This window comes from Zingiber officinale, chromosome 5B (assembly GCF_018446385.1).
Source record: "Zingiber officinale cultivar Zhangliang chromosome 5B, Zo_v1.1, whole genome shotgun sequence".
Taxonomy (NCBI): Eukaryota; Viridiplantae; Streptophyta; class Magnoliopsida; order Zingiberales; family Zingiberaceae; genus Zingiber; species Zingiber officinale.
In genome coordinates, this window is record NC_055995.1 from 351,387 (window position 1) to 376,473 (window position 25,087).

The 25,087-nt window shown below is 34.9% G+C and overlaps 1 protein-coding gene across 3 annotated transcripts; it reads right to left on the reverse strand.

The window, feature by feature from the left end:
* Positions 1-941: 941 nt before the first annotated feature.
* LOC121983797 (protein FORGETTER 1-like) lies at positions 942-24,951 on the reverse strand. Of its 3 annotated transcripts, none has more exons than XM_042536416.1 (32): positions 24,358-24,951; positions 21,512-21,577; positions 21,156-21,329; positions 20,935-21,065; positions 20,699-20,775; positions 18,188-18,369; positions 17,965-18,042; positions 16,996-17,128; positions 16,685-16,745; positions 16,524-16,605; positions 15,790-15,918; positions 15,491-15,634; positions 15,317-15,413; positions 15,117-15,248; positions 14,720-14,790; positions 14,462-14,634; positions 14,293-14,386; positions 12,450-12,547; positions 12,239-12,374; positions 12,034-12,140; positions 10,804-10,899; positions 10,631-10,718; positions 10,432-10,552; positions 8,830-8,941; positions 8,598-8,721; positions 8,440-8,517; positions 8,220-8,338; positions 6,305-6,361; positions 6,114-6,216; positions 4,778-4,906; positions 1,704-1,815; positions 942-1,440 (listed from the first exon to the last, which is right to left on the reverse strand). In XM_042536416.1, exons 1-32 carry the CDS (start codon positions 24,781-24,783, stop codon positions 1,409-1,411), a joined length of 3,762 nt encoding a protein of 1,253 aa, XP_042392350.1. In that variant the 5' UTR covers positions 24,784-24,951; the 3' UTR covers positions 942-1,408. The 3 variants fall into 3 exon arrangements, with proteins under 3 accessions (XP_042392350.1, XP_042392351.1, XP_042392352.1); XM_042536417.1 differs by having other exon boundaries at positions 21,156-21,318; positions 24,358-24,492; XM_042536418.1 differs by lacking the exons at positions 21,512-21,577; positions 24,358-24,951 and having other exon boundaries at positions 21,169-21,280.
* Positions 24,952-25,087: the final 136 nt, after the last annotated feature.

Sequence of the window (25,087 nt, forward strand, 5' to 3'; positions counted from 1 at the left end):
GAACCTAAATCTATTACAACTACCTTCAGATCATACCAAACGGAACCTAAATCTATTACAACTACCTTCAGATCACACGACATCTTTATATATAAAATCTTGATGTTGAGAAGGGAAATCTTGTGCAACGATAAAGATAAAATCTTCACATTTTATTATATGAAATTGAGATAAATTATAAATATATATATATATATATATAAAAACAGTCCAGTACACAAGCTCTCGTTATGGGAGATCTCAAGAAAGAATCCATTGTACACAACCTTACCTACTTTTTACAAAAGACTGTTTACAAGACCCGACGACCCAACCCGAGTCGACCCGAAAAAAATCAAATTCAGGTTAGACATTTTCGAATTCGGATTGGAGGGTTGGAGAGTTAAAAATTTTCGAGTTAAATCGGGTCAGGTTCGGGTTAACCCGAGTTGACTTAAATATATTTAGTAATTTTTTTTAAGGTTAAATCAAATTTTATTTTAAAAATTAAAATATTTTTACGTATATTAATATCATGATTATATGATAATGATAGAGTATTGAAATAAAAGTGAAGAATTATAAGAAAAATAATCCAAAAAAATCATTTTGAATCGAATTTGAGTTATCTGGGTTGGATTCGAGTTGATCGGGTTGGTCAGGTTCAGGTTTAGTTGTTTTGGGTTGAACTCGAGTTCAGGTCGAGTTCGGATTGAGTGTAAAAAAAAAAACTCAACCCGATCCGACCCATCCAAATTGACATCCTTACTTTTGATCACAAAACAACAATTTTACCGCTGCGTCAAGACTTCCCTTCAAATTATAAATATATATCCCTAAAATATTGGGGCATTCTTCTATCTAAAAATGATAAATACATGCAAAATTTGGATCGAGAATTTTCAAATGTCAGCGTTAAAAACACAGCTTCCAGAAAAGGCTTTACACCAACTTGTATCAGATACTCGAGAAATGTCACATCGCATTCACCTCAAAAATCAGCATACTACAATAATTTTCATGCACGAAAGCCTAGAAAACAATCACAATCAATCAAACATCATTACACACAAGTGTTTGACTTGAGCATTGGCTCCATCCATGTTGCTTTTGTACATGTAGCGGCATCTTCTTTATCTACTTACACAGTGTACAACTATAACAAAAGGGCTACACATGGGACACTCTCAAAAGGGCATCTAAATGTACTTGTATTTTCTAGAACATATTGGCAAAAACAAAAACAAAAAAAAAATAGAGATGCGACTTTTGCACAACAAAAATCCAATAGCTCTCTCTGTGTTCCCAACTGAAGAATTGATCATTCTCTCGTCTAAATGCTCCAAATATCCAAAATGATTAACTATATATCTATATATGTAGATACGATAATTGGATGAGTTGGGCTCCAGCAAGAAACTTTCCCATGTTAACTTTCAACATCCTGAAAACCTGATAGATCTGCTTGAAAGATGAACAGCAAATCAGGAAAAAGGAAACATTGCACTTGATGATGGAATTCATAGAAAGGGCAGATAGAGATTTCTAGAAATGCTAGGCTGATCAAATCAGGGTTAAACAAATATAGACTTGATATTTAAATTTGTGCTCCAGTAAGCTAGCTAATTTCTTTGTTTTATGTTCTGTTTTAAGCAGGTAACTAGCAACAGAAACAAGAACACTTAGAAATAGCAAAACTAGCCCCAGCGAAAATTGGAAACAACCTTCCATGACTGATTCAATTGCAGCATTTGGAATAAGAAGGCCAACTATTCGCTGGCAATTTGTTGTAGTCTCCAGGCGCACTACTCGTGTCCTCCTATGGCTTTGACGAACCTTCTCATGCAAACAACCAACATAAGAAAAGGTCAGAAGGATATGAAAGTCCAACATAATACTCAAGGATGATAATTATTCAGAAAGAAAAAGTTCTATTAGCAGATGCTGTAAATCCTTTCCCAAGATTACTGCTATTGTGGATGCTATATGCATGGCCGAAATATCCATAGGAGGGGGAAAAAAGTCATAGATGTTGTACTGGGTAGATCAATATAGGAACATATTTTGGTCCTGAAAATTTGATTTAAAGATTGAAAATTATGATGAGTTTAGAAATTGTAATTTTTATCAATCATATATAAAATGGGGCAAAAATTTTAAAGAAAATAAGGTAGGTTAAAGTGTAAGCTTGGATGATATTCCTATTGAATTTTGAAGCGATCAGGAGAACAATGTCTAATTTGGTTAATTAAGCTACAAGATGTCTGAGAAATGAAGAAAACAATTAGAACCTACCTATAAGCATAAACATGATGTACAATATTATTCTAGTTATAGAGAGATCAAGTAGATGAATTATATATCCAACTTCTAAAAAGAGTTACTGAGAAGAGAGTGATGAACCAGACATTTTCACAAATCAATTTAGTTACACTTCTCGAAGGTAAACCATAGATATTATTTAGTTCTTTAGTCAATTAATAAAAAAAAAGAAAATACGATTTACATATGATCAAGTGATTTAAAAGAAAAATTTAGGAAAAACTTATAATAGAATTTGACGGATTTTAGAGAATAAATGAAAATCTAGTAGTTACATTAAGCCATAAAACTTATGCAAGATTATATATTTATTCATTTTAGCAAGGACAGTGTGACAAGTTATTTTCCTATAACAAAAGACTTACATTGAGAGTTCTCTAAGTCCCTAACTCTGTAAATTAGTCTAAATGAACTCACAAAGTCATATTCAAGAAAATTTTCCTAATTTGAATTGCAGACGACATTTTGTTAATTGATAAGAGTATAAACAGCTTAAATTCAAAACTTGAACGGTGGAGGGAAAAAAATAAAAACTGAGCGCTTTAAATTATTAAAAATAAATATATAAAATGTAGTTTCAGTGATAATGCAAGAACTGAGAAAATAATTAAAATGGATTGACATGAGATTTTTGAAGGAGGTTTAGATATGTCAATTCAACAAGGAGATAGAAGCTAAGGTATTATTAATATAATAAAGAATAAATGATTGAGATGGAGAGGAACTTATGAAGAAAATGTTATAAAACTTGAAATAAAACCCACTATGTTGTATGGATCAGAGTGTCTAGAAACAACATTTTATCTTTACAATCTCACACGATTTAGTAAAAAGATCAGAAAACTAATTCTTGGAGTCCATATAAGTAGTATTAATTCATTGGAAGTTCTAACTTACCAAAAAAAAAAACAATGTGTCTACATTTGGTGTGCTAATAAAGAACTGGATTAGAAGCCACGTATGCCTAGCTGCTTATTGTCACAGTACAATTTATAGGTTTATTTTGATCGACTTTAATTCATACAACAATTTAGTGACCCAACCAGTTTAGAAAAAAAAATCATTGTCACTGATCATGTAATGCCTATACACTTTAACTCGTTGACCAATAAAACAAAAGAGTATAAGATAGGGACACAAAAGAATGTAGACATATTTTCTGTTGCTCTGGCACATTTCACATAGTTAATCAGAGCACAAGTCTGATATTGAATCAACTGTGAAATTTAGGCTCAAGCTTGACTCATCAAGCTTAGTTTCAACTTGACCTAAGTTGATTGATGTAGCTAAACGGACTCAATTCATTGACACATAAACAAGTTGCACAAAAAGACTAATCAGTAAGAATTCTTGCCAAGAGTTTGTCAAATTGAAAGAACAAATATTATTATTCATCAGAATCACCTAGACTTAACTATCATTTAGTGGCACAATCACCATAATTATGAGGAGAAATTACAGTTTTGAGATTGAAAGAGTTAGCTTGAAATGTGAGGATAGAGAAGGTGGCCTAAAACAATCTCCACAGCTAAAAGTCGTTCATGGTTCTTGACACATGCATAATCCAATAACACTTGCCACCATAAGTTCATCAAAAATGACAAAACAACCTGTTGAGACCAAAAGACATTCACATATCTCCACAATGGTATGATATTATCCATTTTGGACTTAGCCCTTATGCTTTTACTCTTGGACTTTACTCAAAAGGTCTCATACCAATAAAGATATCTTTCATGTTTTAAACCCATAATTTTTTTCATATATTTCCAATGTGGAACTTTGATTGTATTTCCAGCAATCCTCCCCCTACTCCGAGTCTCCATGCAATCATCCGGTCCCTCTTGGCCTTCTTGGAGCCACCCCTCAACTTTGTTTAAGGTCACCCACATGACATCCGGTTTAGACTATGACTCTGATACCATTTGTTGAGACCAAAAGACATTCACATATCTCCACAATGATATGATATTGTCCACTTTAGACATAAACCCTCATGGTTTTATTTTAAGCTCTATCCAAAAGGTCTCACGTACTAATGGAGATATCTTTCATCTTTTAAACTCATGATTTCTATGTATTTTCAACGTGAGACTTTGCTTATATTTCCAACAACATCCAATGATCAAATCGAAATGCAAAGTCCATCTATTGCAATTCTATCAGGAACAACCAACACTGACCACTACAAATATCAAGATGTAAATCCAAATGATAATAAAGTTATACCAACCCAAAATAATGAAATCAATTGTATGCATCTCCGCACCTTCAGCAAAAAAGAAGAAAAAATAAAATAAAAACTGAAAGTTCACAAAGTTAATTATGATGGTTTTTATGATACTCCTTCATTGTGGGGAAGGCAACAGCTGCTTCATTGTGCTTTACTATGACAGCTTATATTTGCATATATCGTTAATCTAGTCACCAGTAAACTACAGTCGGAGATGTAAAAACAACATAATGAGTAACTTACTTGCTTAGATAATGCTTTTTCTATGGTACTCCAGACAGGAAGAATGAGACCGCCCAAAACATTGACTTCTTGTAGCCTCCTTCCAACTGTACAATAAGTACCGAGTTTGCATTTGGGCCCATGCATGCACTGAAACATGAAAGCAATTCGTATTTCAGAGAATCAAATTGGTACGAGTGGATACAAACGTACAATATTACACTGATTAACTAAACATACGCATTCGAATTATGCATGTTCCTCCCATGAAGACTATTGTTGAGGGAACTTGCGTGTACAAGAAGAATAAGAAAATTGAAGTGATCCAACCATATATAGTTATAGTATAGTATAGGGGGCAGCTATATTAGTTGACTTGGGAACAAGTACCCAAAATGAATGCAGGTCCAAGTGTTTGAGATGACTATTCCTAGATATTAATATACGTGATCAATAAAAACATATAGTGTCCATCTGAAATGTTGGAGTATGTATGCTGGTATCTAGCATGGATATGGAAGAGATAAATGGTGAATCCAAATATCAAAGTTGGATAAAGTTGATATCTAATGGTGGAGCAAAGACGAGAGGTGGAGACATTTTTCAGTTAATCCATAGTCAACAATGATTTCAATGTCAGTGCAATCAATTTGAGCCAAATGACCAATGCCATTCCCAAGACTATACGAAGCATTGGATTTTGTTGTTCTACAGTCTGATAAAATAATACATATAATCTTATTTTTATTATTGGTGAATGCTAGTATGATGTGTGATATACTCCACTAAATCAACTAGATAAATTTGAGTTGTATTTTTATCATCATGTGGATCTAACTTGTTAGTTATTAGTATTTAACCAATTAACAAGAGTTGTGATAAATTGTGCAAAGGTGAAGTATGACATAATCAATAAACCACAAATGTTATTCAAACCTACATTTATGGGAGACATTATGAGATGGATTATTATTTGAACATGTCAATTAAAAAGATTTGTAACTCATTTTTAGTCACAGGATCACTTAGTTACATGTTGAATAAAAAGATTTGTAACTCATCTTAGTGTACTATGTATCAAACATCTTACATGTCCTTGGTTACATTGTGAGAAAATACATTTATGCTCCATGAGGATCCATTAGGAAGAAAATTTCATTTTAATCCATCCATCTACTCTAACTAATAGTTCACTTTTTGCAAGTTTAGATGCTTTAAAACAAAGTACACTAAGATGAGAAGAATGACCAAAGAATATGGGCAATTGACTACATAGATCTAAAAAATTTGATTTCTAATAATATCGCCAAAATAAGACCATATAATTATTTCTTGTATAAAATGTTAAATGGATCACCTGCACAGAAGACACCTCATATTCATCTTGCCATCCTTTGTTGGCCTTTTCAATTGTAGATAACTTTTTGTATTTACTTTTAAGTTCAGCTGCAAGCATCTCCCTGAATAAAGAACATAATGGTAAAATCCAGAACAAAAGAAATATATACCAGAAGAAGATGATTTCATAAACTCAAAAGTCAAAACTACCTTAGTGCTTCACCAACAGCAGGGCGAAAAATTTTGTAAGTTCCCCCACTTCCTGAACTGTTGAAAGGTAAGCTTAAGAAATCAAATGGTCACAATGACTTCATCAAAGAAAGAAATTAGTGGGAAATTTGACTCAGTTCTTACTCCAGACAAACTGGAGATAAGTTTATCACCAACTTCAACAAATCTTCTAATATATGATGGGTCTTCAAAGCATTTTAAAACTCCAATTACATTTACATCAAGGTTCAAGATTCAATAAAGATAAAATATATCAAACCATGCACAAAATCATGGCAAGTAGAGAGGAACTCCAGATTATACTATCAGCAATATGGATGTCTTATATTAACAATTCTTTATAGTTTATACTTCTCAATATAGTTTTAGGAGGCCCATTTAAGCACAGGTCTTTTACATTAATAGTAAGTAACCCTGAACAAGAAATGTGCTTGTAGCAACTAATTGGCATGATTTAGTGTCCCCCTGCCTGCCCAAAACTTGGAGGGTGTGAATGAGAGAGGAAGGAAGATAGAAAATAACAAAATAGCATATGTACCCTTTTGTTTTCAATTAAATATTACCTGGAGCACTAGTTAAGGGTGTTTTAGTCATAATTTGTTCAAATCTACCCACCTTTCTCTCAGCACAGATAAAGCTGGAGGAGACCAAAACTTCGCTCCTTCCATCCTCAAAGCTCGGCAAGATACATTTTTCTACAACAGTTAATGCCTAGGCGCCCCTCCTTATTCTTCTGCTATTCTGCAACAGGTTGGGCTTAACACATGGATCAATACTGAGCTCAGAATGGCCAGAACGACACCTACCCATCACATTTTAGACAAGGAGACCTAGGGTAAAAAAAAACCTGATAATTATTTTTCCCTATCGCTCTAGTTTATATATATTTAGAAGAGGTACATGTAATTTACCCTAAAATTATAATTAGTTATAATCATTATTTAGTTATTTTCACAAGATAGAATGTATATTATTTTTATTACTATTAACAATATATATCATTTTAACAATTGTTACTATGCTATCATGTATGCAATTATTATTTTAAAATGAATATTTATGGCATACTCTAGGGGTGGCAATTCGGGTCGTGTTCAGGTTGGCGGGTTGGAACATCAAAACCCGAATCCGACCTGATTAATATTTCGGGTCAAATTGTTCGACCCGAACCCGACCCATTTATCTGTATTTGACACGAACCCGACCTGAAATGACCCATAACCCGAATCCAACTCGAACCCGACTCGAAATGACTCATTTATAAAACATGTTCATCTTAACCCGAAGTCAACCTGAACCCAACCCGAAAAGACCATTTTATTAAAATATGCTTATTTCAACCCGAACTCAACCAGAATCCGACCTGAACCTGATCCAAAAATATTTATAAACGGATTCGCGGGTTGTAATCGAGTCATTTCAGGTTGACCCGAATCCGACCTGTTTATTAATCGTGTCAATCAAGTTGATCCAAACCCAACCTAAACCCAATAAGACCTAACCCTAACCTGATTTTTTCGTGTTCAGTTCGAGTCGTGTTTTCGTGTCGAGTCAGAAATTGCCACCCCTAGCATACATTGACAAAAAACAAGTTAAACTAATTTAATTGTTGACAAAATAACAATAACCTCAGTGTGAAAAATATTAATAACGAATGGCATTCATTGACACAGTGCCTCCTCTTTTAAGCGTGTATGATGATGACAGCTTTTAACATAGTAACAGAATGATTCTTTAACTAGGACTTCTGCAAAGTTAAATGCCTTAGGAAGATGGTAGGAGCAGTGTCTAAAAGCAACATGATTTTTCAACACTACAAAATTAAATGGGCTCTAGAGGTCATATATTAAGGCAATGGCAAAAAGATCAAATGAAAAACTTGCAGATGGCCTACCACTCTAGTGCCAATATGAAGTGCTTTCTTCCCATCCATTCTCTCCTAGATTCATAGAACCCATCATTAGCACAAGCAACTCCATCCTTCTGCCTTTCTTCAAGTAGAGATTTTGCAGACTACATGAAAGTAAAACCCCTATTAGTAGTAAATCAAATAGCCACTATAACATTTATGAAACGAATATATCTTGTTTCCAAAGATTAGGACACAAAATTACCTCCCAAGTAATTCCACGGTCAACAGAAAATGTAAACAATACAGTAGAAGCGCCAGAAAGATTATCAACATGAACTGTCTGCAAAGAATGCAATAAAACAACCCCTTTACAGAAGTCATTATTATGGTCAAGAAACATAACTACAGATTCTCACGTACCCTTGGTGATCCTTGCAGTTCAATAGAGTTAGCTTTAATATCGATGATTCCAGAATCAAATTGTCCTTCATTTCGAGCATTATGAACAGTAAGATCCAGAATGCTTACAAACAATTCAAACAACCTGCATTACAGATTAAAACATTCACTATTTTTTCTTTTTTAAACAAAAGAAAATCACTATCGGGAAAATGAAGAGTTGGCTTTTTATTGCAATAACGAATGGACAGGCCTGTTTTGAATATCCGGAGGCAAGCCCAAAATACGGTTTAAGAACCGCCCCACATCATGCATGTCAGAATCCACTATCCGCCCAGATACCTTTCCACCATCCTTTCCACTGCCTAATAATTACAATTTGAAATACCAAGAACCACTTTAGTATGAAACTAGCAAAAGCATTTTTACAGGAACAATGGTAAAACCGATGTCTTAGACATTGGAAAGGATATTTAGCAAACCGATTATGTTGCAACTGCGGAAACAAACACTAAAATGCAGTCATGGCACATCAATTTATCATAAAATGAAACAAAATAACACTTACACTTTTGAATAGAAAATTTTCAAATATCCAAATTTGGCATGACTTGGAGAATTACTTTAGCTGAGCATTTAGCCATTACATAATAGGTAAAAGGGGTAAACAGTAGAATAGCAAATTGAAATGACAGAACAGTGAATATAGGATCATATGGTTATGAAAAAAAAAAAGAGTAGGAAATACCGATGCTAGAGTTGAGTCCAAACTATATGATTTGTAAATTGTGATGTATGATGTGCCCAGCATTCAAGACAGAAAGAAAACTTAGTGGAGAAAATAAGTAGAGTCCAGATAGCTAATCAAACAAGATTTTATACAGCAAAAATGTGAATCAATTCAGAATCAAATAAAAAACTATGAACTCAAGTCTGTTGAGCTTTTTTTCTCTTTCTTTAATTGCAACATCATTCATCTGTATCATAGACAGAAAAAAATGGTGCCACAGTCAGGACAACCAGAATGTTCAAAATCACAAATCACTAGTTTGAAGTCTTTTCTAAAATAACATACAATATATTTTTTCACAATAAATAATAAAAGATATATTTCCTGTTTATCTTTGAATACAAAAAGTATAAATCATTTCATGGGTATCCACTGTTATTATGATATTTAACTCTGGTACTTCCATCTACACATATTATTTCATGGATATCTAAAATATTCAACTTTTGTACTTCATTATATTTCCTTCTAGAAAAATTAAATATTCAATAATGGGTGAGCTTACCATGTTTAACAATTACATTTATCAATTTTTAGCTGACAATCACATTCTTTATACTTGTATAATATTGGTATGTTTGTTAAATTTTTAGGTTAATTTCTCAAGCACCAATGGACCATCAAAAGAGATGATGAGGAGTTTCTGTTGGAAGTTACATCATTATAAATATAGAGCCTGGTAGTAAATGCAACTGCAGTGAATTTTCAACAAGATGCACACAACCAGTGAATGGTCAAGGCATATCGTCCTAGTGATGAAGAACAAATCTTGCTCATGCACTTGGACACACATAAAAATGGATCCCTAACAATTCCAACAAATACAACAGATATAAGAGCAATTTCAAGAGCTAGTCTATCAGCACTCCATGGGATATAGGTCACTATCAGTTTGTAACAAAACCAAAAGACACGAAGTATTCATGGTTTTTTATTCTTGATATAAAATTAATATAATCATGCACACTAATGGTAATTATACTCAATTTTCATTCAGAAGCTGAACCGGTAAAGGGGCAAGAGGTGTGGCCTAGGAAATAAGAATTAACTGCAAACTGTACTCACATATAACTGTATCCCTGACAATACCAACGGAAATAAGAGCAGCTTTAGCATAGGTAATAAATTCTTGAATAGTTGCTGGCTCCTCAGAGGAACAGCCAGGAGGCAGTACAGGCAAAGGATCCTGCTAAAGCAATAACTAGTCAGCATGCAAAGTATAAGTTTAATAAGAAAGAGTTTAATGGAGAGCTCTGAAAACCACCTGCTCCATTATTCCCCTGTACATCATCATTAGAGCCTTCTTTCCATAGTTGTTGTCATAGTTGAAAGCACTCAACGATAGACCAGCCCTAGTAACACATAGAATTTTACTACTTACTTTATAATCTATCATATGGAATAAACTAAAAAAAAATCAATGTAAATGAGCATTGCCTGCGGTCTCCTTGTGTTAGTGCTCCAAGAGACTCCAACCTCTTTGCAACAATTGACGCAAAGCGCTTTTCACCACCAAGATAAGTGAAAAGAAGCCTGCACACGCATGAGAAAGAGGTTATATTCTGTAGAAAAAATATACTTAACATCAGAAGGAGAATAACTCAACTAAGATATGAAAATTTCACCAAAAATAAACAATCAGGAGATGGGTGTCCTTCTCGCCCATGCACTAATTAAAAATCCACATGGGAGTGTTAAATAAAAGACATCCAAAAATTTGTACTTCAATCAGCCAAAAAGGAATTTTTCAGTTGCTTTAGTAAAAGAGCAAGAGTGGATCAAGGTTTTGATCCCAATCACTACCGCCCAATATTGGGATTGGCAGTGCACATCATCCTAACAAGACTAATATTATTGTTCATTAAATACTGAGTATATGATGTTTCAATTATTGTTTTTATTATAACAGAGTAAAGATTGAAGGGGAGCCTTGGCGCAAAGGTAAAGTTGATGCTATATTGTAGTAATGATTGAAAACAAATTAGAATAAACATGCAAGTAGTAACAGCAGTTGTTGATGTGATTGGCAAAAGTCTGTTGTAAGATTGGGTGATAGGCAATTCAAGTGCTGGTATCTGCAATTGAGGCAATGTTGTCCGTGAGCAGTAATGACTTTCTTACATCAGCCACATTCAGGGCAGATAGGACACGATCTCATATGAGATAAAGAGAACAGAAATTTCTCCAACAAAAGCCTCAAAGTAATGTTGCTTGAGAAAATATTAGATGCCAATGACTTTGGGTGTCATCTATATCAATGAGTTGCATGCGTTGATCGACAAGTAGAAAGGTTAATTTTGTTTATGCCGGTCAACACGGCTCAAACCATACTTTAAATTAATGATAATTGTATCATATACTTCATCTATAAGAAAATGAAGTTTATGATAAGTTAAGGTTTGGTTGGATATCAGGATATAAAGCCTTGATAATTGTAACAATATTCAAGTTCATTTAACTGGATGCATAACATTTATTATCAATAAAATGAATAAATATCTCCAAATTACTACATAAAAATTAGACATGAACAAAGCAACACTGAGATATTCTTGAATACACTATCTTCATAAGGGAAAACAATTGATGTGATCAAATATTAGGTATGAACAAAACATAGACTTTCTTCAAAGTTCAAGGACAGAAGGTTAGAATGTATAAGACTACCTATATTGTGGTGCAGAAGCCTGATTAGAGCGATGAGTTCTACCAAATTGCTGAATGGCACGATCAGCACTCCATGGTAGTTCAAGTGTTATATGTACCCTCCTTTTCTGAAATGCAAAAGGTTTAAGCAAACTTAGCAGAGACGCATAGACATTAGATAATTCTGCAAAAGAGCAAAAGGCCAGCATTCTGATAATTCAAATACCTGGTTTAATGTCCTTCTATCAGCCTGTAAAGATACACCTGCGGAACCTGCTTCTGATATTATAGCAACCAATTTTTTCCCATCCATAAATAACTGTTTCTCGTGCATATTAACCATTTCCATGGCAACTTCCTTGCTGCAAAAAACATAATTGAGTAAAAAAAGGTAAAAGTGATAAAAAAATACATAGGCTTAGCAATTTCATTCTCACGTGCTCCTTGCTTGATAAATAACACCTTTTCCACCAGAAGCCCTTAGAAGCATGCCACGTCTACCAGTCATTTCAGCGACATTTTCTGGACCTCCTAACTGTAAATATCCATACAATTAAAAAATATGAAAAAGAAACAGTTGAACAATTGAATAAACTTAACCACACATAAATTGTAGATAAAACAAATCTAGAAATTCTCATTTATGAAATACAATCTGCAAGCTCTCCACAAGAAAGTCTGGCAGCAATTGAATTAAGTAAACAGAGCATAATTTTAAAAGCCTATCATCAAGAGTGCCTCAAATGAATCAGTACTTTACTATTCCTCCTACTTTGGAAAGCATATCCTTCTTATTTTTTATATGGATATCATCATCATAGGCGATGGCTCTTTAGGAATCATGAGTCTAAAATCACCAACATTTTTAAACCAAAGACGTAGGAGAACTAAAATCCTTCCTTGGCATAAAGGTTGCAACCTCTGATAGCATTTCACAAATGTGATACGTGTTTGATATGCTTGAGAACACTACTGTGCTAGAAACTAGGCTAGTCAACACTCATATAGATCATAATGTCAAGGTAATGCAAGGACAAGGAAAGCCTCATATTAACATTTCACAAATCAAATACGTGTTTGATATACTTGAGGACACTTGTATGCTATAGATTCAAATGTTAAACTAATGAAAGAATAAGGGGAGCCATTAATTGATCCAGGGAGGTACAAAAGATTGGTTGACAAAATGAACTTCCACACGGCGTAACAATTGGATATCTCATTTGCAGCGAGTGTAATCAAACAATTCTCGAGGCTCTGTGTCAGGATTACTAGGAGGTAGCTTCAGGGAAAAGTCTCTTCTACCAAGATCAAAAGTGACCTTCAAATTATAGGACATGCCAACGATGATTGGGAAGGCACCCTACAAATGCAACGATCCACATTGAATTACTGCATCATTCTAAGGGTAATAAGATTTCTTGGAAGGAAAAGAAGTAAATTGTCATAGCTAGATTGAATGCAGAGGCAAAATATAGGGGTAGGGCTATAGGCATAGTGAATTTATCAGGGTTAAACAGCCCGTGAATAAGTTGACATGCTCCTACAGCACCAACAAAGTTGTATACTGTGACTATCAAATTGTCATGCACATAACCTCTAGTCCTCTACCCCAGTCTTTCATGAGAGAATAAAAGACAGATTGATTCACACTTTGTTGAGGAGAAGGTGAAGTCCAGTGAAGTTGCCACCTCATTCATCAACTCCAATGATTTAATGATCAAGTAATTTTACTAACCACATCTATAAAAGGTCCTAGCATCATATATATTTATAGCATGCTTTCATAATATCTTCAATCCAATTTGAAAGGGAACACTAAAGACCTATATGCATCTACAGTAAATATAAGGTGTATTATAAGACTGCATCAGTGAAATGGTAGTGGGACTATGCAGGGTGTCAAAAAAAAAAATCAACTTTAGTCAATTAGTTCCTACTATCGAGACTACACATGATGAAAACAAGGTCTTCATGTATCTAAAAATGCAATGGGTAAAAGAAATGTTCAACTAGAAATGTAATCAGAAGTACCACATATTAGCCTACTGCATAAGAGCCAACTAGGAAAAGAGGTAATAAAGCTTATATATAGAAAAATGATAATGATATCTAACATTAAAAGCATTAGCATGACTCAGAAAAGACACCCAATGTGAAACAAACAAGAAAAACTAGAAATAGAAAATGAAATCTAAAAACTCTACTCAATTATTCCACTTATGCCAGGAACATTATTTGAGGATGAATTTTCAGGCTGGTTCAGATAAGAAATAAGACCTTGTCAATTAAATCATCAAGAGGATTATTTGGCAAATCCAAGGACCGAATAATATCCAAAATCTTTGTTTTCCGCTCCAGTGAAGCTTCATACCTGTTAGGTATAGTGTAAAAAGATACAACATAATTTTCAACATTACCTCTCCCTTGTATCATGATAATTCCGTACCTTTTCATAAGTTCAGCAACATAGGCATCTCTTGCATGGAAATACTCATCAGTTTTCTCCTTGCATGAGTAGCAAGACCAATCATCAGATACTAAATCAGTCCATGGAGGAACTAAACAACCAGGGTGGACAAGTCGAGCACAGCATGAACAACGAAGCAACAACTTTTTGTCCTTCAATGATAAGAAACCATTTCAGCTAAATATGTTTAAACAGAACTTAGAAAGAATGTAGAAAAATATGGAAGCATGCTTTTACCTCTTCACTGTTACATATTTCACAGATTTGGAACTCCTCATCAGATTCTGTAGATTCAAGATCAGACTCAGCTGAAACAAAATAAGATTTGAATGAAAACAAGGATAAAGTTAAGTTATTGTTGGAATTTTAATTTCTCTCCAAAGACAAAATGCATACACTTAAACAAACAATTACACAGTGGGCATTGCCTGATTAGAGGCCAGTTATCCCTCTCTTTTTTTTTTTCACCTCACTTGCTCTTATCTCTCTTCTAATCCCCTCCCTCTTTCCATATCCTCCCAAGTAAACACAGCCATGAGTAAATTAATTCAAATATCATTAAATTGGCAAACCATGGATTTCATCTTAAGGTAATGTTAGACAAAATTATTTGAAATTATTCTTGATTACTCACATAGAGACTCCTCAAAACTGTCAGTATCACTTGTAACATTCCATTTTGCAGTTTTTCTTTGTCTTTCTTTAAATGATACGCCAGGAGTAGCAGAATGCCGCTTACGCTGAAGTTCCTTGACACTTTCTTCACCTAAAGCATAAAAGTTAGACAAACCATAACGTGCAGAAAGCCTTAAAGGTCAACTGGTAATAACATACCAAGTGAATCTGGCTTTGGAGGTACTGGATAGTTTTCTTCCACCAATTTAAGAAGCAGCTCACGAGGACCCGAGACAAAGTCTTCTAATTCAAGACCCTGCTCATGAAAAACTAAATAATCTAGATCAACATTTCAGTGAAACAAATTGCCAAGTAAAGATGAGAAACACCTACATATTTTGTAACAAATTCCTCAGTTCGAGCCTCCCCAGTACTTTGAAGGCCAATCACAACACACTTACCCTCTGCCAGTGCCTGCTTAGCTAACCTCACAGCAGCAGGTACTTTAGCTGACATACACATATGCCTAAAGAAACGCTAAAAAACATAAAACAAATAAGTTGTCACACTGACAAGAAGTAGCCAACATTCTGGCCCAGGCAAAAGAAGTTACGATCTTAAAAAAACAAAAAAATTGTACAGCACCATAGATCATGGAGAACATAAGATTACAACAAATAGAATTGCTTTACCTGATGGCTGGCCCAATACAGTCGCCAAACCTGACTAGAGTTCGGTTTCTCCTCTGAAAGAAAAGTGTTTGCTGACAACAATTCAACCCGTAATTCAGCCCAGAACTCAGCGGCCTTCTTATACATATCCTATTAATGAAATATAAGCATTTCCTATATCATCATGATGGTTAATGGACAAGGTAAAAAAAACATTAAGGAGGATAAATAAAACATAGTAAAGACAATCCACATGTTGCACTTAGCCCTGATCAGTTCAATTAGTCAGGAAATATGTGGGAAATATTAATAGCATGCGAGAGTAGATTAAGGACTTTCCCAAAAGGCACAAATATGAAACTAATGGTCATCCAGTTGATAGTAACGATGACAAAACAAAAAGTATCTAGTTTGAGCGTAGAGATGCATCTCATCCTTGTGTAATCCTATCTAAGTGTTTCCATTATGTTTACTTGTACTTCTGGGCTGTTACTATCTTGATGCTCGTGGGATTTGGTTGATTGCCCTCAACCAAAATTTCAAATGTTTATAATACTGCAATTTTAAAGCCTTCAAAAACACAAAAAAAAATTCTTACTTGAGGAGGAAAAAAAAACTCAATCTATATACATGAGTGTAGACTAATCTGGCAACCTTAATTTATTTTTCTATCCTGAAATGAATAGAATAAGACAATATTGATAATATAACTACAAACTTCAGAAACACTACTATGAGCTATGTTGAATCAGTACCATCATTCCCTCCTCGAGTGGTGCTTCTATTACTTCGAATTCAGCCCCTTTGTAACTAAGCGTACGACAAACATACATGCCCCTAAACAAGACAAATGGCATTACTGTCACAATAACATCATGAAACAATTAACCGGATAAGCAGGTTTCAAATGTTTCACCTTGCCTTCATGTCCATTGCAACTAGTTCAAGTGCTCCAACACCACCTTTATCAAGAGCCCCTGTAAATGGGAGTAACAAGTTTATTGAAAATATTTCTCAAACAAAAGATAACTTTGCAAGAACATAGTGAGATGTGTAAGAACATTTTACAGAAATATTAAGATTTCATAGTTAGAATGGACCTCAACATCAGAGCTCAAATAAATTACTACTTGGGAGACAAAAAACTAGTTCATTACTACTATGTCTTGTAAACAAATAAAGAATTATTATAATGATATTGATACTTATATTTGATAAAAGACAAACCTAAAAAATCCTGAAACTGAGGGAAACATGTTCCAGCACCCCATAGTCCAAGACGGACCATGTAACCCATATTTCGTGGCTCAGAAGCACCAGTTGCAGAGCAATAAACAAATCGAGCCTCAGGTAGTCTTGCCTGTATTCACAAACTTCTTATTACACACTTACAATACATGAGGTCAGTTGCGATATCTTAGAAATAGATAAAACAAACAAATACTCAAATCATACTCTGTTCATGCAGAAAATGTTGGTGAAAATACACCCGAAGTTAAGAAAAAAATAATTAATTGTCAACAAAATTGGGTGAGCAAATTAAGTTCCTTTACTATTTGTAGCAATTAAGCCTTGAGGAAAACCACCGAATCAACAAGAACAAGAGAAAAATTCATATGTAAAAGAACATGTAAAAGAAAGGATCTTCCTTGGGCAAAAGATGCAATGACATTACTTCTGATCCTTGATCACTGTCATCACCTCCTCTGGATATTGATCTCTCTCTCTCTGTCCCTCCCTTGCAACAGCATGTGGAAGAGAGATGGTGCCTTCCCACATATGTCTCCTCCTTGGACTAACCTAATTAAACCAACTCTCATCCTAATTTTGATCTAAAAAAAGTCTTCTCCAATCTAATTAGATTGTAACCCAAACTCACCCACCTTAAACTAAAGCTCGGCCAAATCCTAATTAGAAGTTAAGTCTAATCACACTAGATTCACTATATATGTTACCCTCCAAGAATTCAAATTCAACCTGTCAAGAAATAAGATAAATAAAAAATTATACTAGTTAATAAAAGTAAATAAACGAGAAAAAAAGCCACAACAGAAGGCCTAATGCCTGAAACGGGAATATAGAACCTTGGCAGTTGGCATCTTGGATAGACTATCATTAAAACTGAATTAACCTAAAGAATTCACTATTTTCAAAGGAAAATTATAAAACTCCAGTAAATTTATAAGAACAATCAACCTGAATTTCTAACACTGCTTCGCCTGTTCGAGTAGGTTGGCTTCCTGCCTCAGGGATCAAATTTTTTGCCTTATGACACTGCAAGAAGAAAACTCTATAAAAACCTTATAACCAGCATGTAAGAACTCAATTGAATAGCATAATCCATTAAATTCAAGAGATAAAACAAACAAAATCATGAGGAAACAGTTAAGGAAATTAGTAGTGTAATTAAATGGAGTACCTCATCAAACACCACTAGGCCATCAAAGTCTGACCCACACCATTGCAACAATTGCACCAACCGAGATCGACCTTTTTCAGATGATGCTATCAAGCTACTGTATGTTAAGAAAACTACCCCATCCTTTATTCCAACAGCTTTGGAGTCGAGCTTAGAGTAGGGAAGCTTGTTTAAAGCATGTACTGAAAAATAAAAAATCTTTCCCAGTTAATTCTAGGATGTAATAAAAATTAAATTCCATGAAACATCAACAACTTAATATATAAATTTCCACCTGGAAATATAGTCCTATGACAGCTAGTGTACCCATGATGCAGTTCTAAATACAGACCATAAAGTCACATCATAGTCAAACTACAAGAAATCATCTATATGTCAATTCCATAGCATCAGCTAAAAGAAGGATCATCCTTGATATGGTCCTACAAAAGTCCATTCCTCTAACATTACACATCACACTCACGCTCACACTCAACAAAAAGAAATATTTGATCCTCTTTAGAGAAAATAATCTTCACTGATGCAGCATTTATGGTAAGGCTACATTTTCATAAAATCTTAAATGTTCAATGAGTCAAAACGTCATTGGAGAAAAATTTTTGTGGAGCAAATCTCTTGAGCACTCAACAGTAAGTAATGTTCATAATTTGAGATATTAACTTTAATGATATTGACTTCTAAATGGTACAAATGCACAACTGGCATCAAATCCATAATATCTGCATGGAACTAGTAGCAACCATAGATGTGATATTTGCAACTTTTTAGTACATTTAGTTGATGTGCCACGAAAACCTGTATTGGATCTTCCATTTCATATGATTCATGGAGGAATCTTCTTTACCTCAATTGGCCATTTTTAAAGATAGAAGATCTTACATAGGTTATTCATCTCAATTGATAAAGTGCAAGTGTTCACCTTCTATTCAATAATAGGTCTTGTTTAATCTCTATTTGTATCCAAGCATGTTTCTATGCTAATTTGAAGAGGAGGTTGCACAATTAGATATCTTGGAGAGAATCTTCTTTTTCTTACTTCAACTAAGCATTAACCTGAAAAGCGGTCAGCCAATACTACAAATGGATAGAAGACTTCAATGGACGTAATTTTGCACACAACAAAAGATATCCAGCGGGGAAAAATAACCAAGCATCCCCAAACCCCCTAAGTTGACCAAGCAGAAAACTATTGTCCTTATACCCTATTACTTATATAATTTCTACCAAGTACCAACAACAGCTTTTCTACAGCAATCGACCACTAGCTTGTGAGTTCTATCTTCAGTATCTTGCATACTCACTTTGCCCCTCTCAATTCTCAATTTTTCCTCTCATCAATGTTCTCTTTGTTTTATTGCTTCTGCTCAAGATTTTGATGGATGAGGTCATCATTGTTTGATGCTTATTGATCTTCTGTTATTCAAACAATAAAATAAGCTCCAGCATCGTATTCAAGTTTCTACTTAAAAATAGCAGGTAATGGAGGATCACTCATTGGTATAGATTTGACATGTTTATTAAGTTCGTTTTAGCATTGCTGTAAGCATCAAACTGCCCCATCCACCACTAAGATTTTCTAGCCAAGTTTGTTGATTGTGTGCTAATTATTAAAATCATAATTGGCCAACGATTTTCGAATTAAGGTCCCTTTATCCAGTTAGGCTATATCTTCCATGGAAGAAATGATTAAGCAAAGTTTCAGAGTACTCCAAAGGAGAAGAAAGAATTTGGTATGATTATTGAGAAAGTTGACCAATTGAACAAAATTTGTGGTTGGTATCATTATTGTAATAGTAACCTATGCAGTCAAATAGGCAGAATGCCATGCTTCAATATCACATGTTCCTACAGACACAGGTTTGCAAAAATTGCTTTTTATATTTAAATGGTTCTCTAGAACTAGTTAGCCTATTAGCTCAACCTAATTTAATAGATATTTAGCAATAGATGAGGCATGAAGAAGATGACCACTCTCATTTTTGTTTAATATAATAAAAAAATATAAAAAGAGAGAATGAAAGAAATCCCTTGATGGACAAAATAAAGAATAATTAATTGATGATTAGAACCAAAAGCGGTTATACTTTGATCGCACATGAAATTATACCTCGTAGTAGAAACTAATGATTTACAATTTGATTCACATAAAGAGAGAGGAATGTAATCATTATATGAAATCGTAATGATTATCTTTCCTGATAAAGATTACCAATTTTATATAAGTATAATGGAACTATTTTCATATGCAATGCATGTATTCCAATTTGGTAAGTATAAAACACTTGCATCTATTTGCTATTTTATTTTTGAATCACTAAAAATAATTTAATTATATTTCCGTGGATATAGTTAACATTAAATGTTTTTGTTAATGGCATGCATCCGCATGACCACATACCACATATACACTATGTGATGACTCAACCAAGATGCTTTTTAAACTAATGAACACTACATAGCACATAAAGGGCATTCATCCATGGACTTAAAATGCTGCACTCAGTGCACTACCTTCAATACAAGAAGCCCCAACATCATCCAAGTCTCTGCGTGCATCGAACTTTAGGTCCGAACCAACAGAAACCCACCTGCGAATAAGGGGAAAAAACAAAAAACAATGTTACTTCATCATGGAAAAAATACTCAAATTAATCATGGAAATATGAAATTGACCTTTCAACAATAACAACAAAAAATGATACATCCGTGATGATTTATTTTAATAATATGACTACCAGAATGCTTACAGTGCTTTGCACCTCCCATGTTGCCAGTTTTCCCAGATCAACCCAGCAATAGTACGACCCTTACCCATACCAGCTCCATCACCAATGAAAAAACCTGCTCTAGCACCATTTTGAAGATAGTGAAGATGCCGCTGATATACGAACAAACACCATTGTTGTTATCGTGTTAGGTGCTGAAATGGATATATCTTAAACTTGCCATATAAGAGAAGAAAAATAACCTGACAAGCATACACTAGAGTTTCAATCTGTAAGCATGACAGTGCATTTGATTTGTCCAGTTCATCCATAATCTTTAGATGGTATGTGGGTTCTGGAGGTTGAACAGCTGACAACGAAGACGTTTCAACAACAGCATCTGGATGGGGACACCCAACAGACAATCTAGGAGGTCTCTATATTAAGACCATGTCAAAAATTATTTAAACATATAAAATTCTACTAGCACTCTATTTATTATTATTATTTCTTTTTTTTGGGGTGTGTGTGTGGTGGGGGGAGCGATGAAAAAAATTCAAATGGAATAAGTTTCTAGTTACCCTATATTTGGTAATGTAGACATGCACCACACACTTACATAGTCAGTAAAGGTCTCCCCGATAGCACCACCCTCATCTTCTTCACGCTCCACATCGATTGCAACCTAAGATAGACAAATAAACTCAGATAACAAGATGACCTCCAAGAATACCTAGAATATTTGATATAAATAACAATAAATAAAAGAGTATTTGCATTAACAATAGATCACTTGTGCAAAAGAATTTATTTGTATGGCTCCCAAAGGCTTAAGTTGTTAACAAAGGTCCAATACGGGTTTATGATATGTCATAACCCCCTTTGCGGGCATTGGATAGTGGTCTTTACGATAAACTAGAAAAGGGATTTTATACATTGAATCAATTAAGCTAAAAATAGTATAAATAAAAGTATAGAAATTACATAACTAATTAATATCACTAAGTTAACAACATTTAAGTACAAAGACCATAATATCATTGAAATAAAAAGTAATTAAAGTATCTAAAGTGGATTACAAAATCAAGGAAAAGGCAATCAACTAGCAAGCAATTGAAAACCCATAACACAATCGCATGTCATTTCCCAAATATTTGGACTCCACTACGTAAATTTTTTAATTCTAACAAGTGTTAATAAGAATATATCACTATAATATATAGGGCATTTTAATCACTTTCAATTATGTAAAGCAGAATGTTAACGTGAAATGATCTTCATATACTTACTAGATTACAGTAATGGGTATCTATATATTGTTTCCTGTTATATGTGACCAAGTATAATGTAAATTATCTTTCTTTTGTAATGATATATTACCAATTATAAGTTGTGTCTAGATGCATTTTAATTATTATGTTACCAAACATATCTAATGCTTTACTAGTATTTTTCACATTCTTAGTTGTTGTGAATTATTTATTATATATTATTCCCTAAAAGATAATACGTCTTAACTATTGAAATTGCAATTAATTTACTTGCCTTGTCTTTAGGGTCAAAAATGTAATTCATGAAATTAAGAGGAACATTGTTGCCCGTATTTTTAAGGATGCCCACAACTCATTTTATTCATGCATCAATTTCTTGCTCAACAGTTCTGAACTTAAGAGCACAGAAATTGCAATGACATGGTTGCAAGGATTTTCATCACCTCCAGCTCCAGCCTTCTCTTGTATTCTCCACACTCTTTGACCTGTTTGATTTGCTTCTTCCAATTTTATGAAAATATTGTCAGGGAACAGCGAGCCATGACTTGATAAGATTCTCAAGAGAATCATAGAATTTCAGATTAAACTGAGCCGATTCTCAACCAGTTTACCCTGATTTTCTATTGATAGTAGACATGATAAAAATATTAATGAATAATACTGTTAATGACAATCAAATAAATATTAATCTGATATCACATATAATATTAGTTATATTACTGATAATAATCATATTAATATTACCTCAATGCACCTTCTCCTACATTGCATAATCAGCTGTCATTCTCTCTTGTGCCATTCTGCACATGCAGGCACCTCTCTCACAGTGCAATTAGTCAATCCCTTCTCCCTCACAATGCTTCATATATGTGACCACCTCCCCAGTTACGCGTGTGTCTCACCCTCACATGAACCACATAACCCTCATGTAGTAACCGTAATCCATCCTTCATTCCTCAGCATAAACTTTCTCGACTTCACCGTCCACCATTCATGTTGATATACTATTCCCATGATGTTGTATCTAGATAGGCTTAACTTCTTGTCCTTTTATTTTTTGTTTCTCATTCTCATCTTTCCCGTTCAACCCTTCTTGTTGTTTGGTATCAATGTTGACTTGAATTATCAAATTTAATGAAATCTCGATAAAATCTCGACCAAATTTGGAAAAGAAAAAGGTTGGTTGTTCCATTGACGAACAGATCCGAATTGATTCAAGTCATATGTGAGGTGTCTTTGAACACTTCAATTTCAGCAAATTTATTAATGAAAGAATCAAGAGATCATGACTGCTCATTCAGCTTGAGCCCACTGGAAGAGACTCTTATCAACAAAATTTCAGCAATCATTCATATTAATATATGCATGGGATATTTTCACTATGGCATGAATACAAAAAACTGGAATTTTCATAAAAATTGAAACTTGTGTCGAGAAGAAAATGAATGCATTTCTCTACAAAAGATGATTTTCTACATATCCTTCACACCCCCTCCGGAGCATCCTCGGGACTTTCTTCTCTTTAGGGACTTTTTCTAAAATCACATAATTCATCTCACTGGTTATTTATACAAGTAGCTAAAGATTAAAGTTAAATAGGTCAATGTACACTGTGCCAAATATCTAGGTCTATTTACTGAAAATACAACAATGCTAAAACCATTCCCATTGAAAAAAGACATCCCATAAGTTTAGGTGTGAAGCAAAGCATGCAGGATTTAGCTTGAGGGTTGAGTTGTAGAAAAGGATCGTTGAACTGGGTTTTCTAGTCTAGTTGACGACTATAAATAGAAAAGGAACTGTGGCTACACACCCTACAAGGTCAATAGGTTAGCTTCATATAGTGGAAACTACATTTTATTCCTTATGCAGGAAAAATGATGCACATAAACAAATTTTTTGGCTTCTTTTATAAGCTCAGCCTGCATGCGCAGAGTAACAATCAGTTCCACCTGCTATCTTACTCATTAGCATAACCAAAAGGAAAAATAACAAGGAACATAAGAAGTCTCCGTCCTTGCGTAATTCCTTCCACGTTCTCAATATTAGATGCATCAGTGACATTTGCAAAACTTGTAAGAAGGAGAATATTAAAACACAGTAATACTCAGAATCGGACATTTTCAACAGGAAAGGGGGTCTTTCTAATTAGACAAACAGAGAAAGGAAGGAAGGAAGGGATGCGGTTGATTGCCTCATTGATCTCCTCAGGCGGGTCTGGTGGGAATCCAACTAGGGAGGCCGGAGACGAAACAGAGGGAAAGTATTGTTGCAGCTTGGCTAGGTCGACCGCGAGGTCCACACCGCACTGCGGGCAGTTGAAACGGGCGAGCCCGTGAGGGACATTAAGGATCGCCTTGCAACGAGCGCAGGGCAGCTGGATCTTGGTGGGATCGATGCCCTGAGCCTTGGGCGGGGGGCGGCGGGGAGGGGGAGCGCCCAGGAGCTCAGGCGGCAGCATCTGCGGCAGCTGGCACTTGGGGCAGATGAACTCGGTCATCCCCGGTGCCACCGCGAGTATCCCATGGCATCCGGCGCAGCGGACCTGGAGGCTTCCCGCCGGCGGCCCCGGCGGAGGCAGAGCCAGAGGCGGCACCGTCGGGAGCGAGGGCTGCCCCATTCCTGCCCCCTGCCTCGCTCGCTCCTCTGCGCTCTCTATGACTCCGCTCGAATCCTTCCGCCGCGACTATCGATCTGCTGTGAATCGCCAACAGGAGGACCGATCGAATGTTTTGAAGCGAGAGAGAGAGAGAGAGAGAGAGGCAAGGGTTTGGATTTTACGGACGAGTAATTGGGGGCATTATGATTCAGCAGTTATGATCGCGGTCACGTGTTCGTCAGCACCAAAACAGGAAGCGCCTCTCCACCGCAAAGTGCACAGTTAGGGCTACAGCCGAATATTATTATGGAAAAATAAATTAATT

Bases quoted from the DNA above. Each gene is read 5' to 3' on its own strand.
- LOC121983797 (XM_042536416.1), bottom strand. From the start codon at position 24,783: ATGGGGCAGCCCTCGCTCCCGACGGTGCCGCCTCTGGCTCTGCCTCCG. The intron at 12,375-12,449 runs GTGAGAATGAAA...TGTTTTTTGCAG, and splicing joins ATTTATCAAGCAAGGAGCAC to CAAGGAAGTTGCCATGGAAA. The intron at 8,339-8,439 runs GTAATTTTGTGT...ACTTTCATGTAG, and splicing joins ACCGTGGAATTACTTGGGAG to TCTGCAAAATCTCTACTTGA.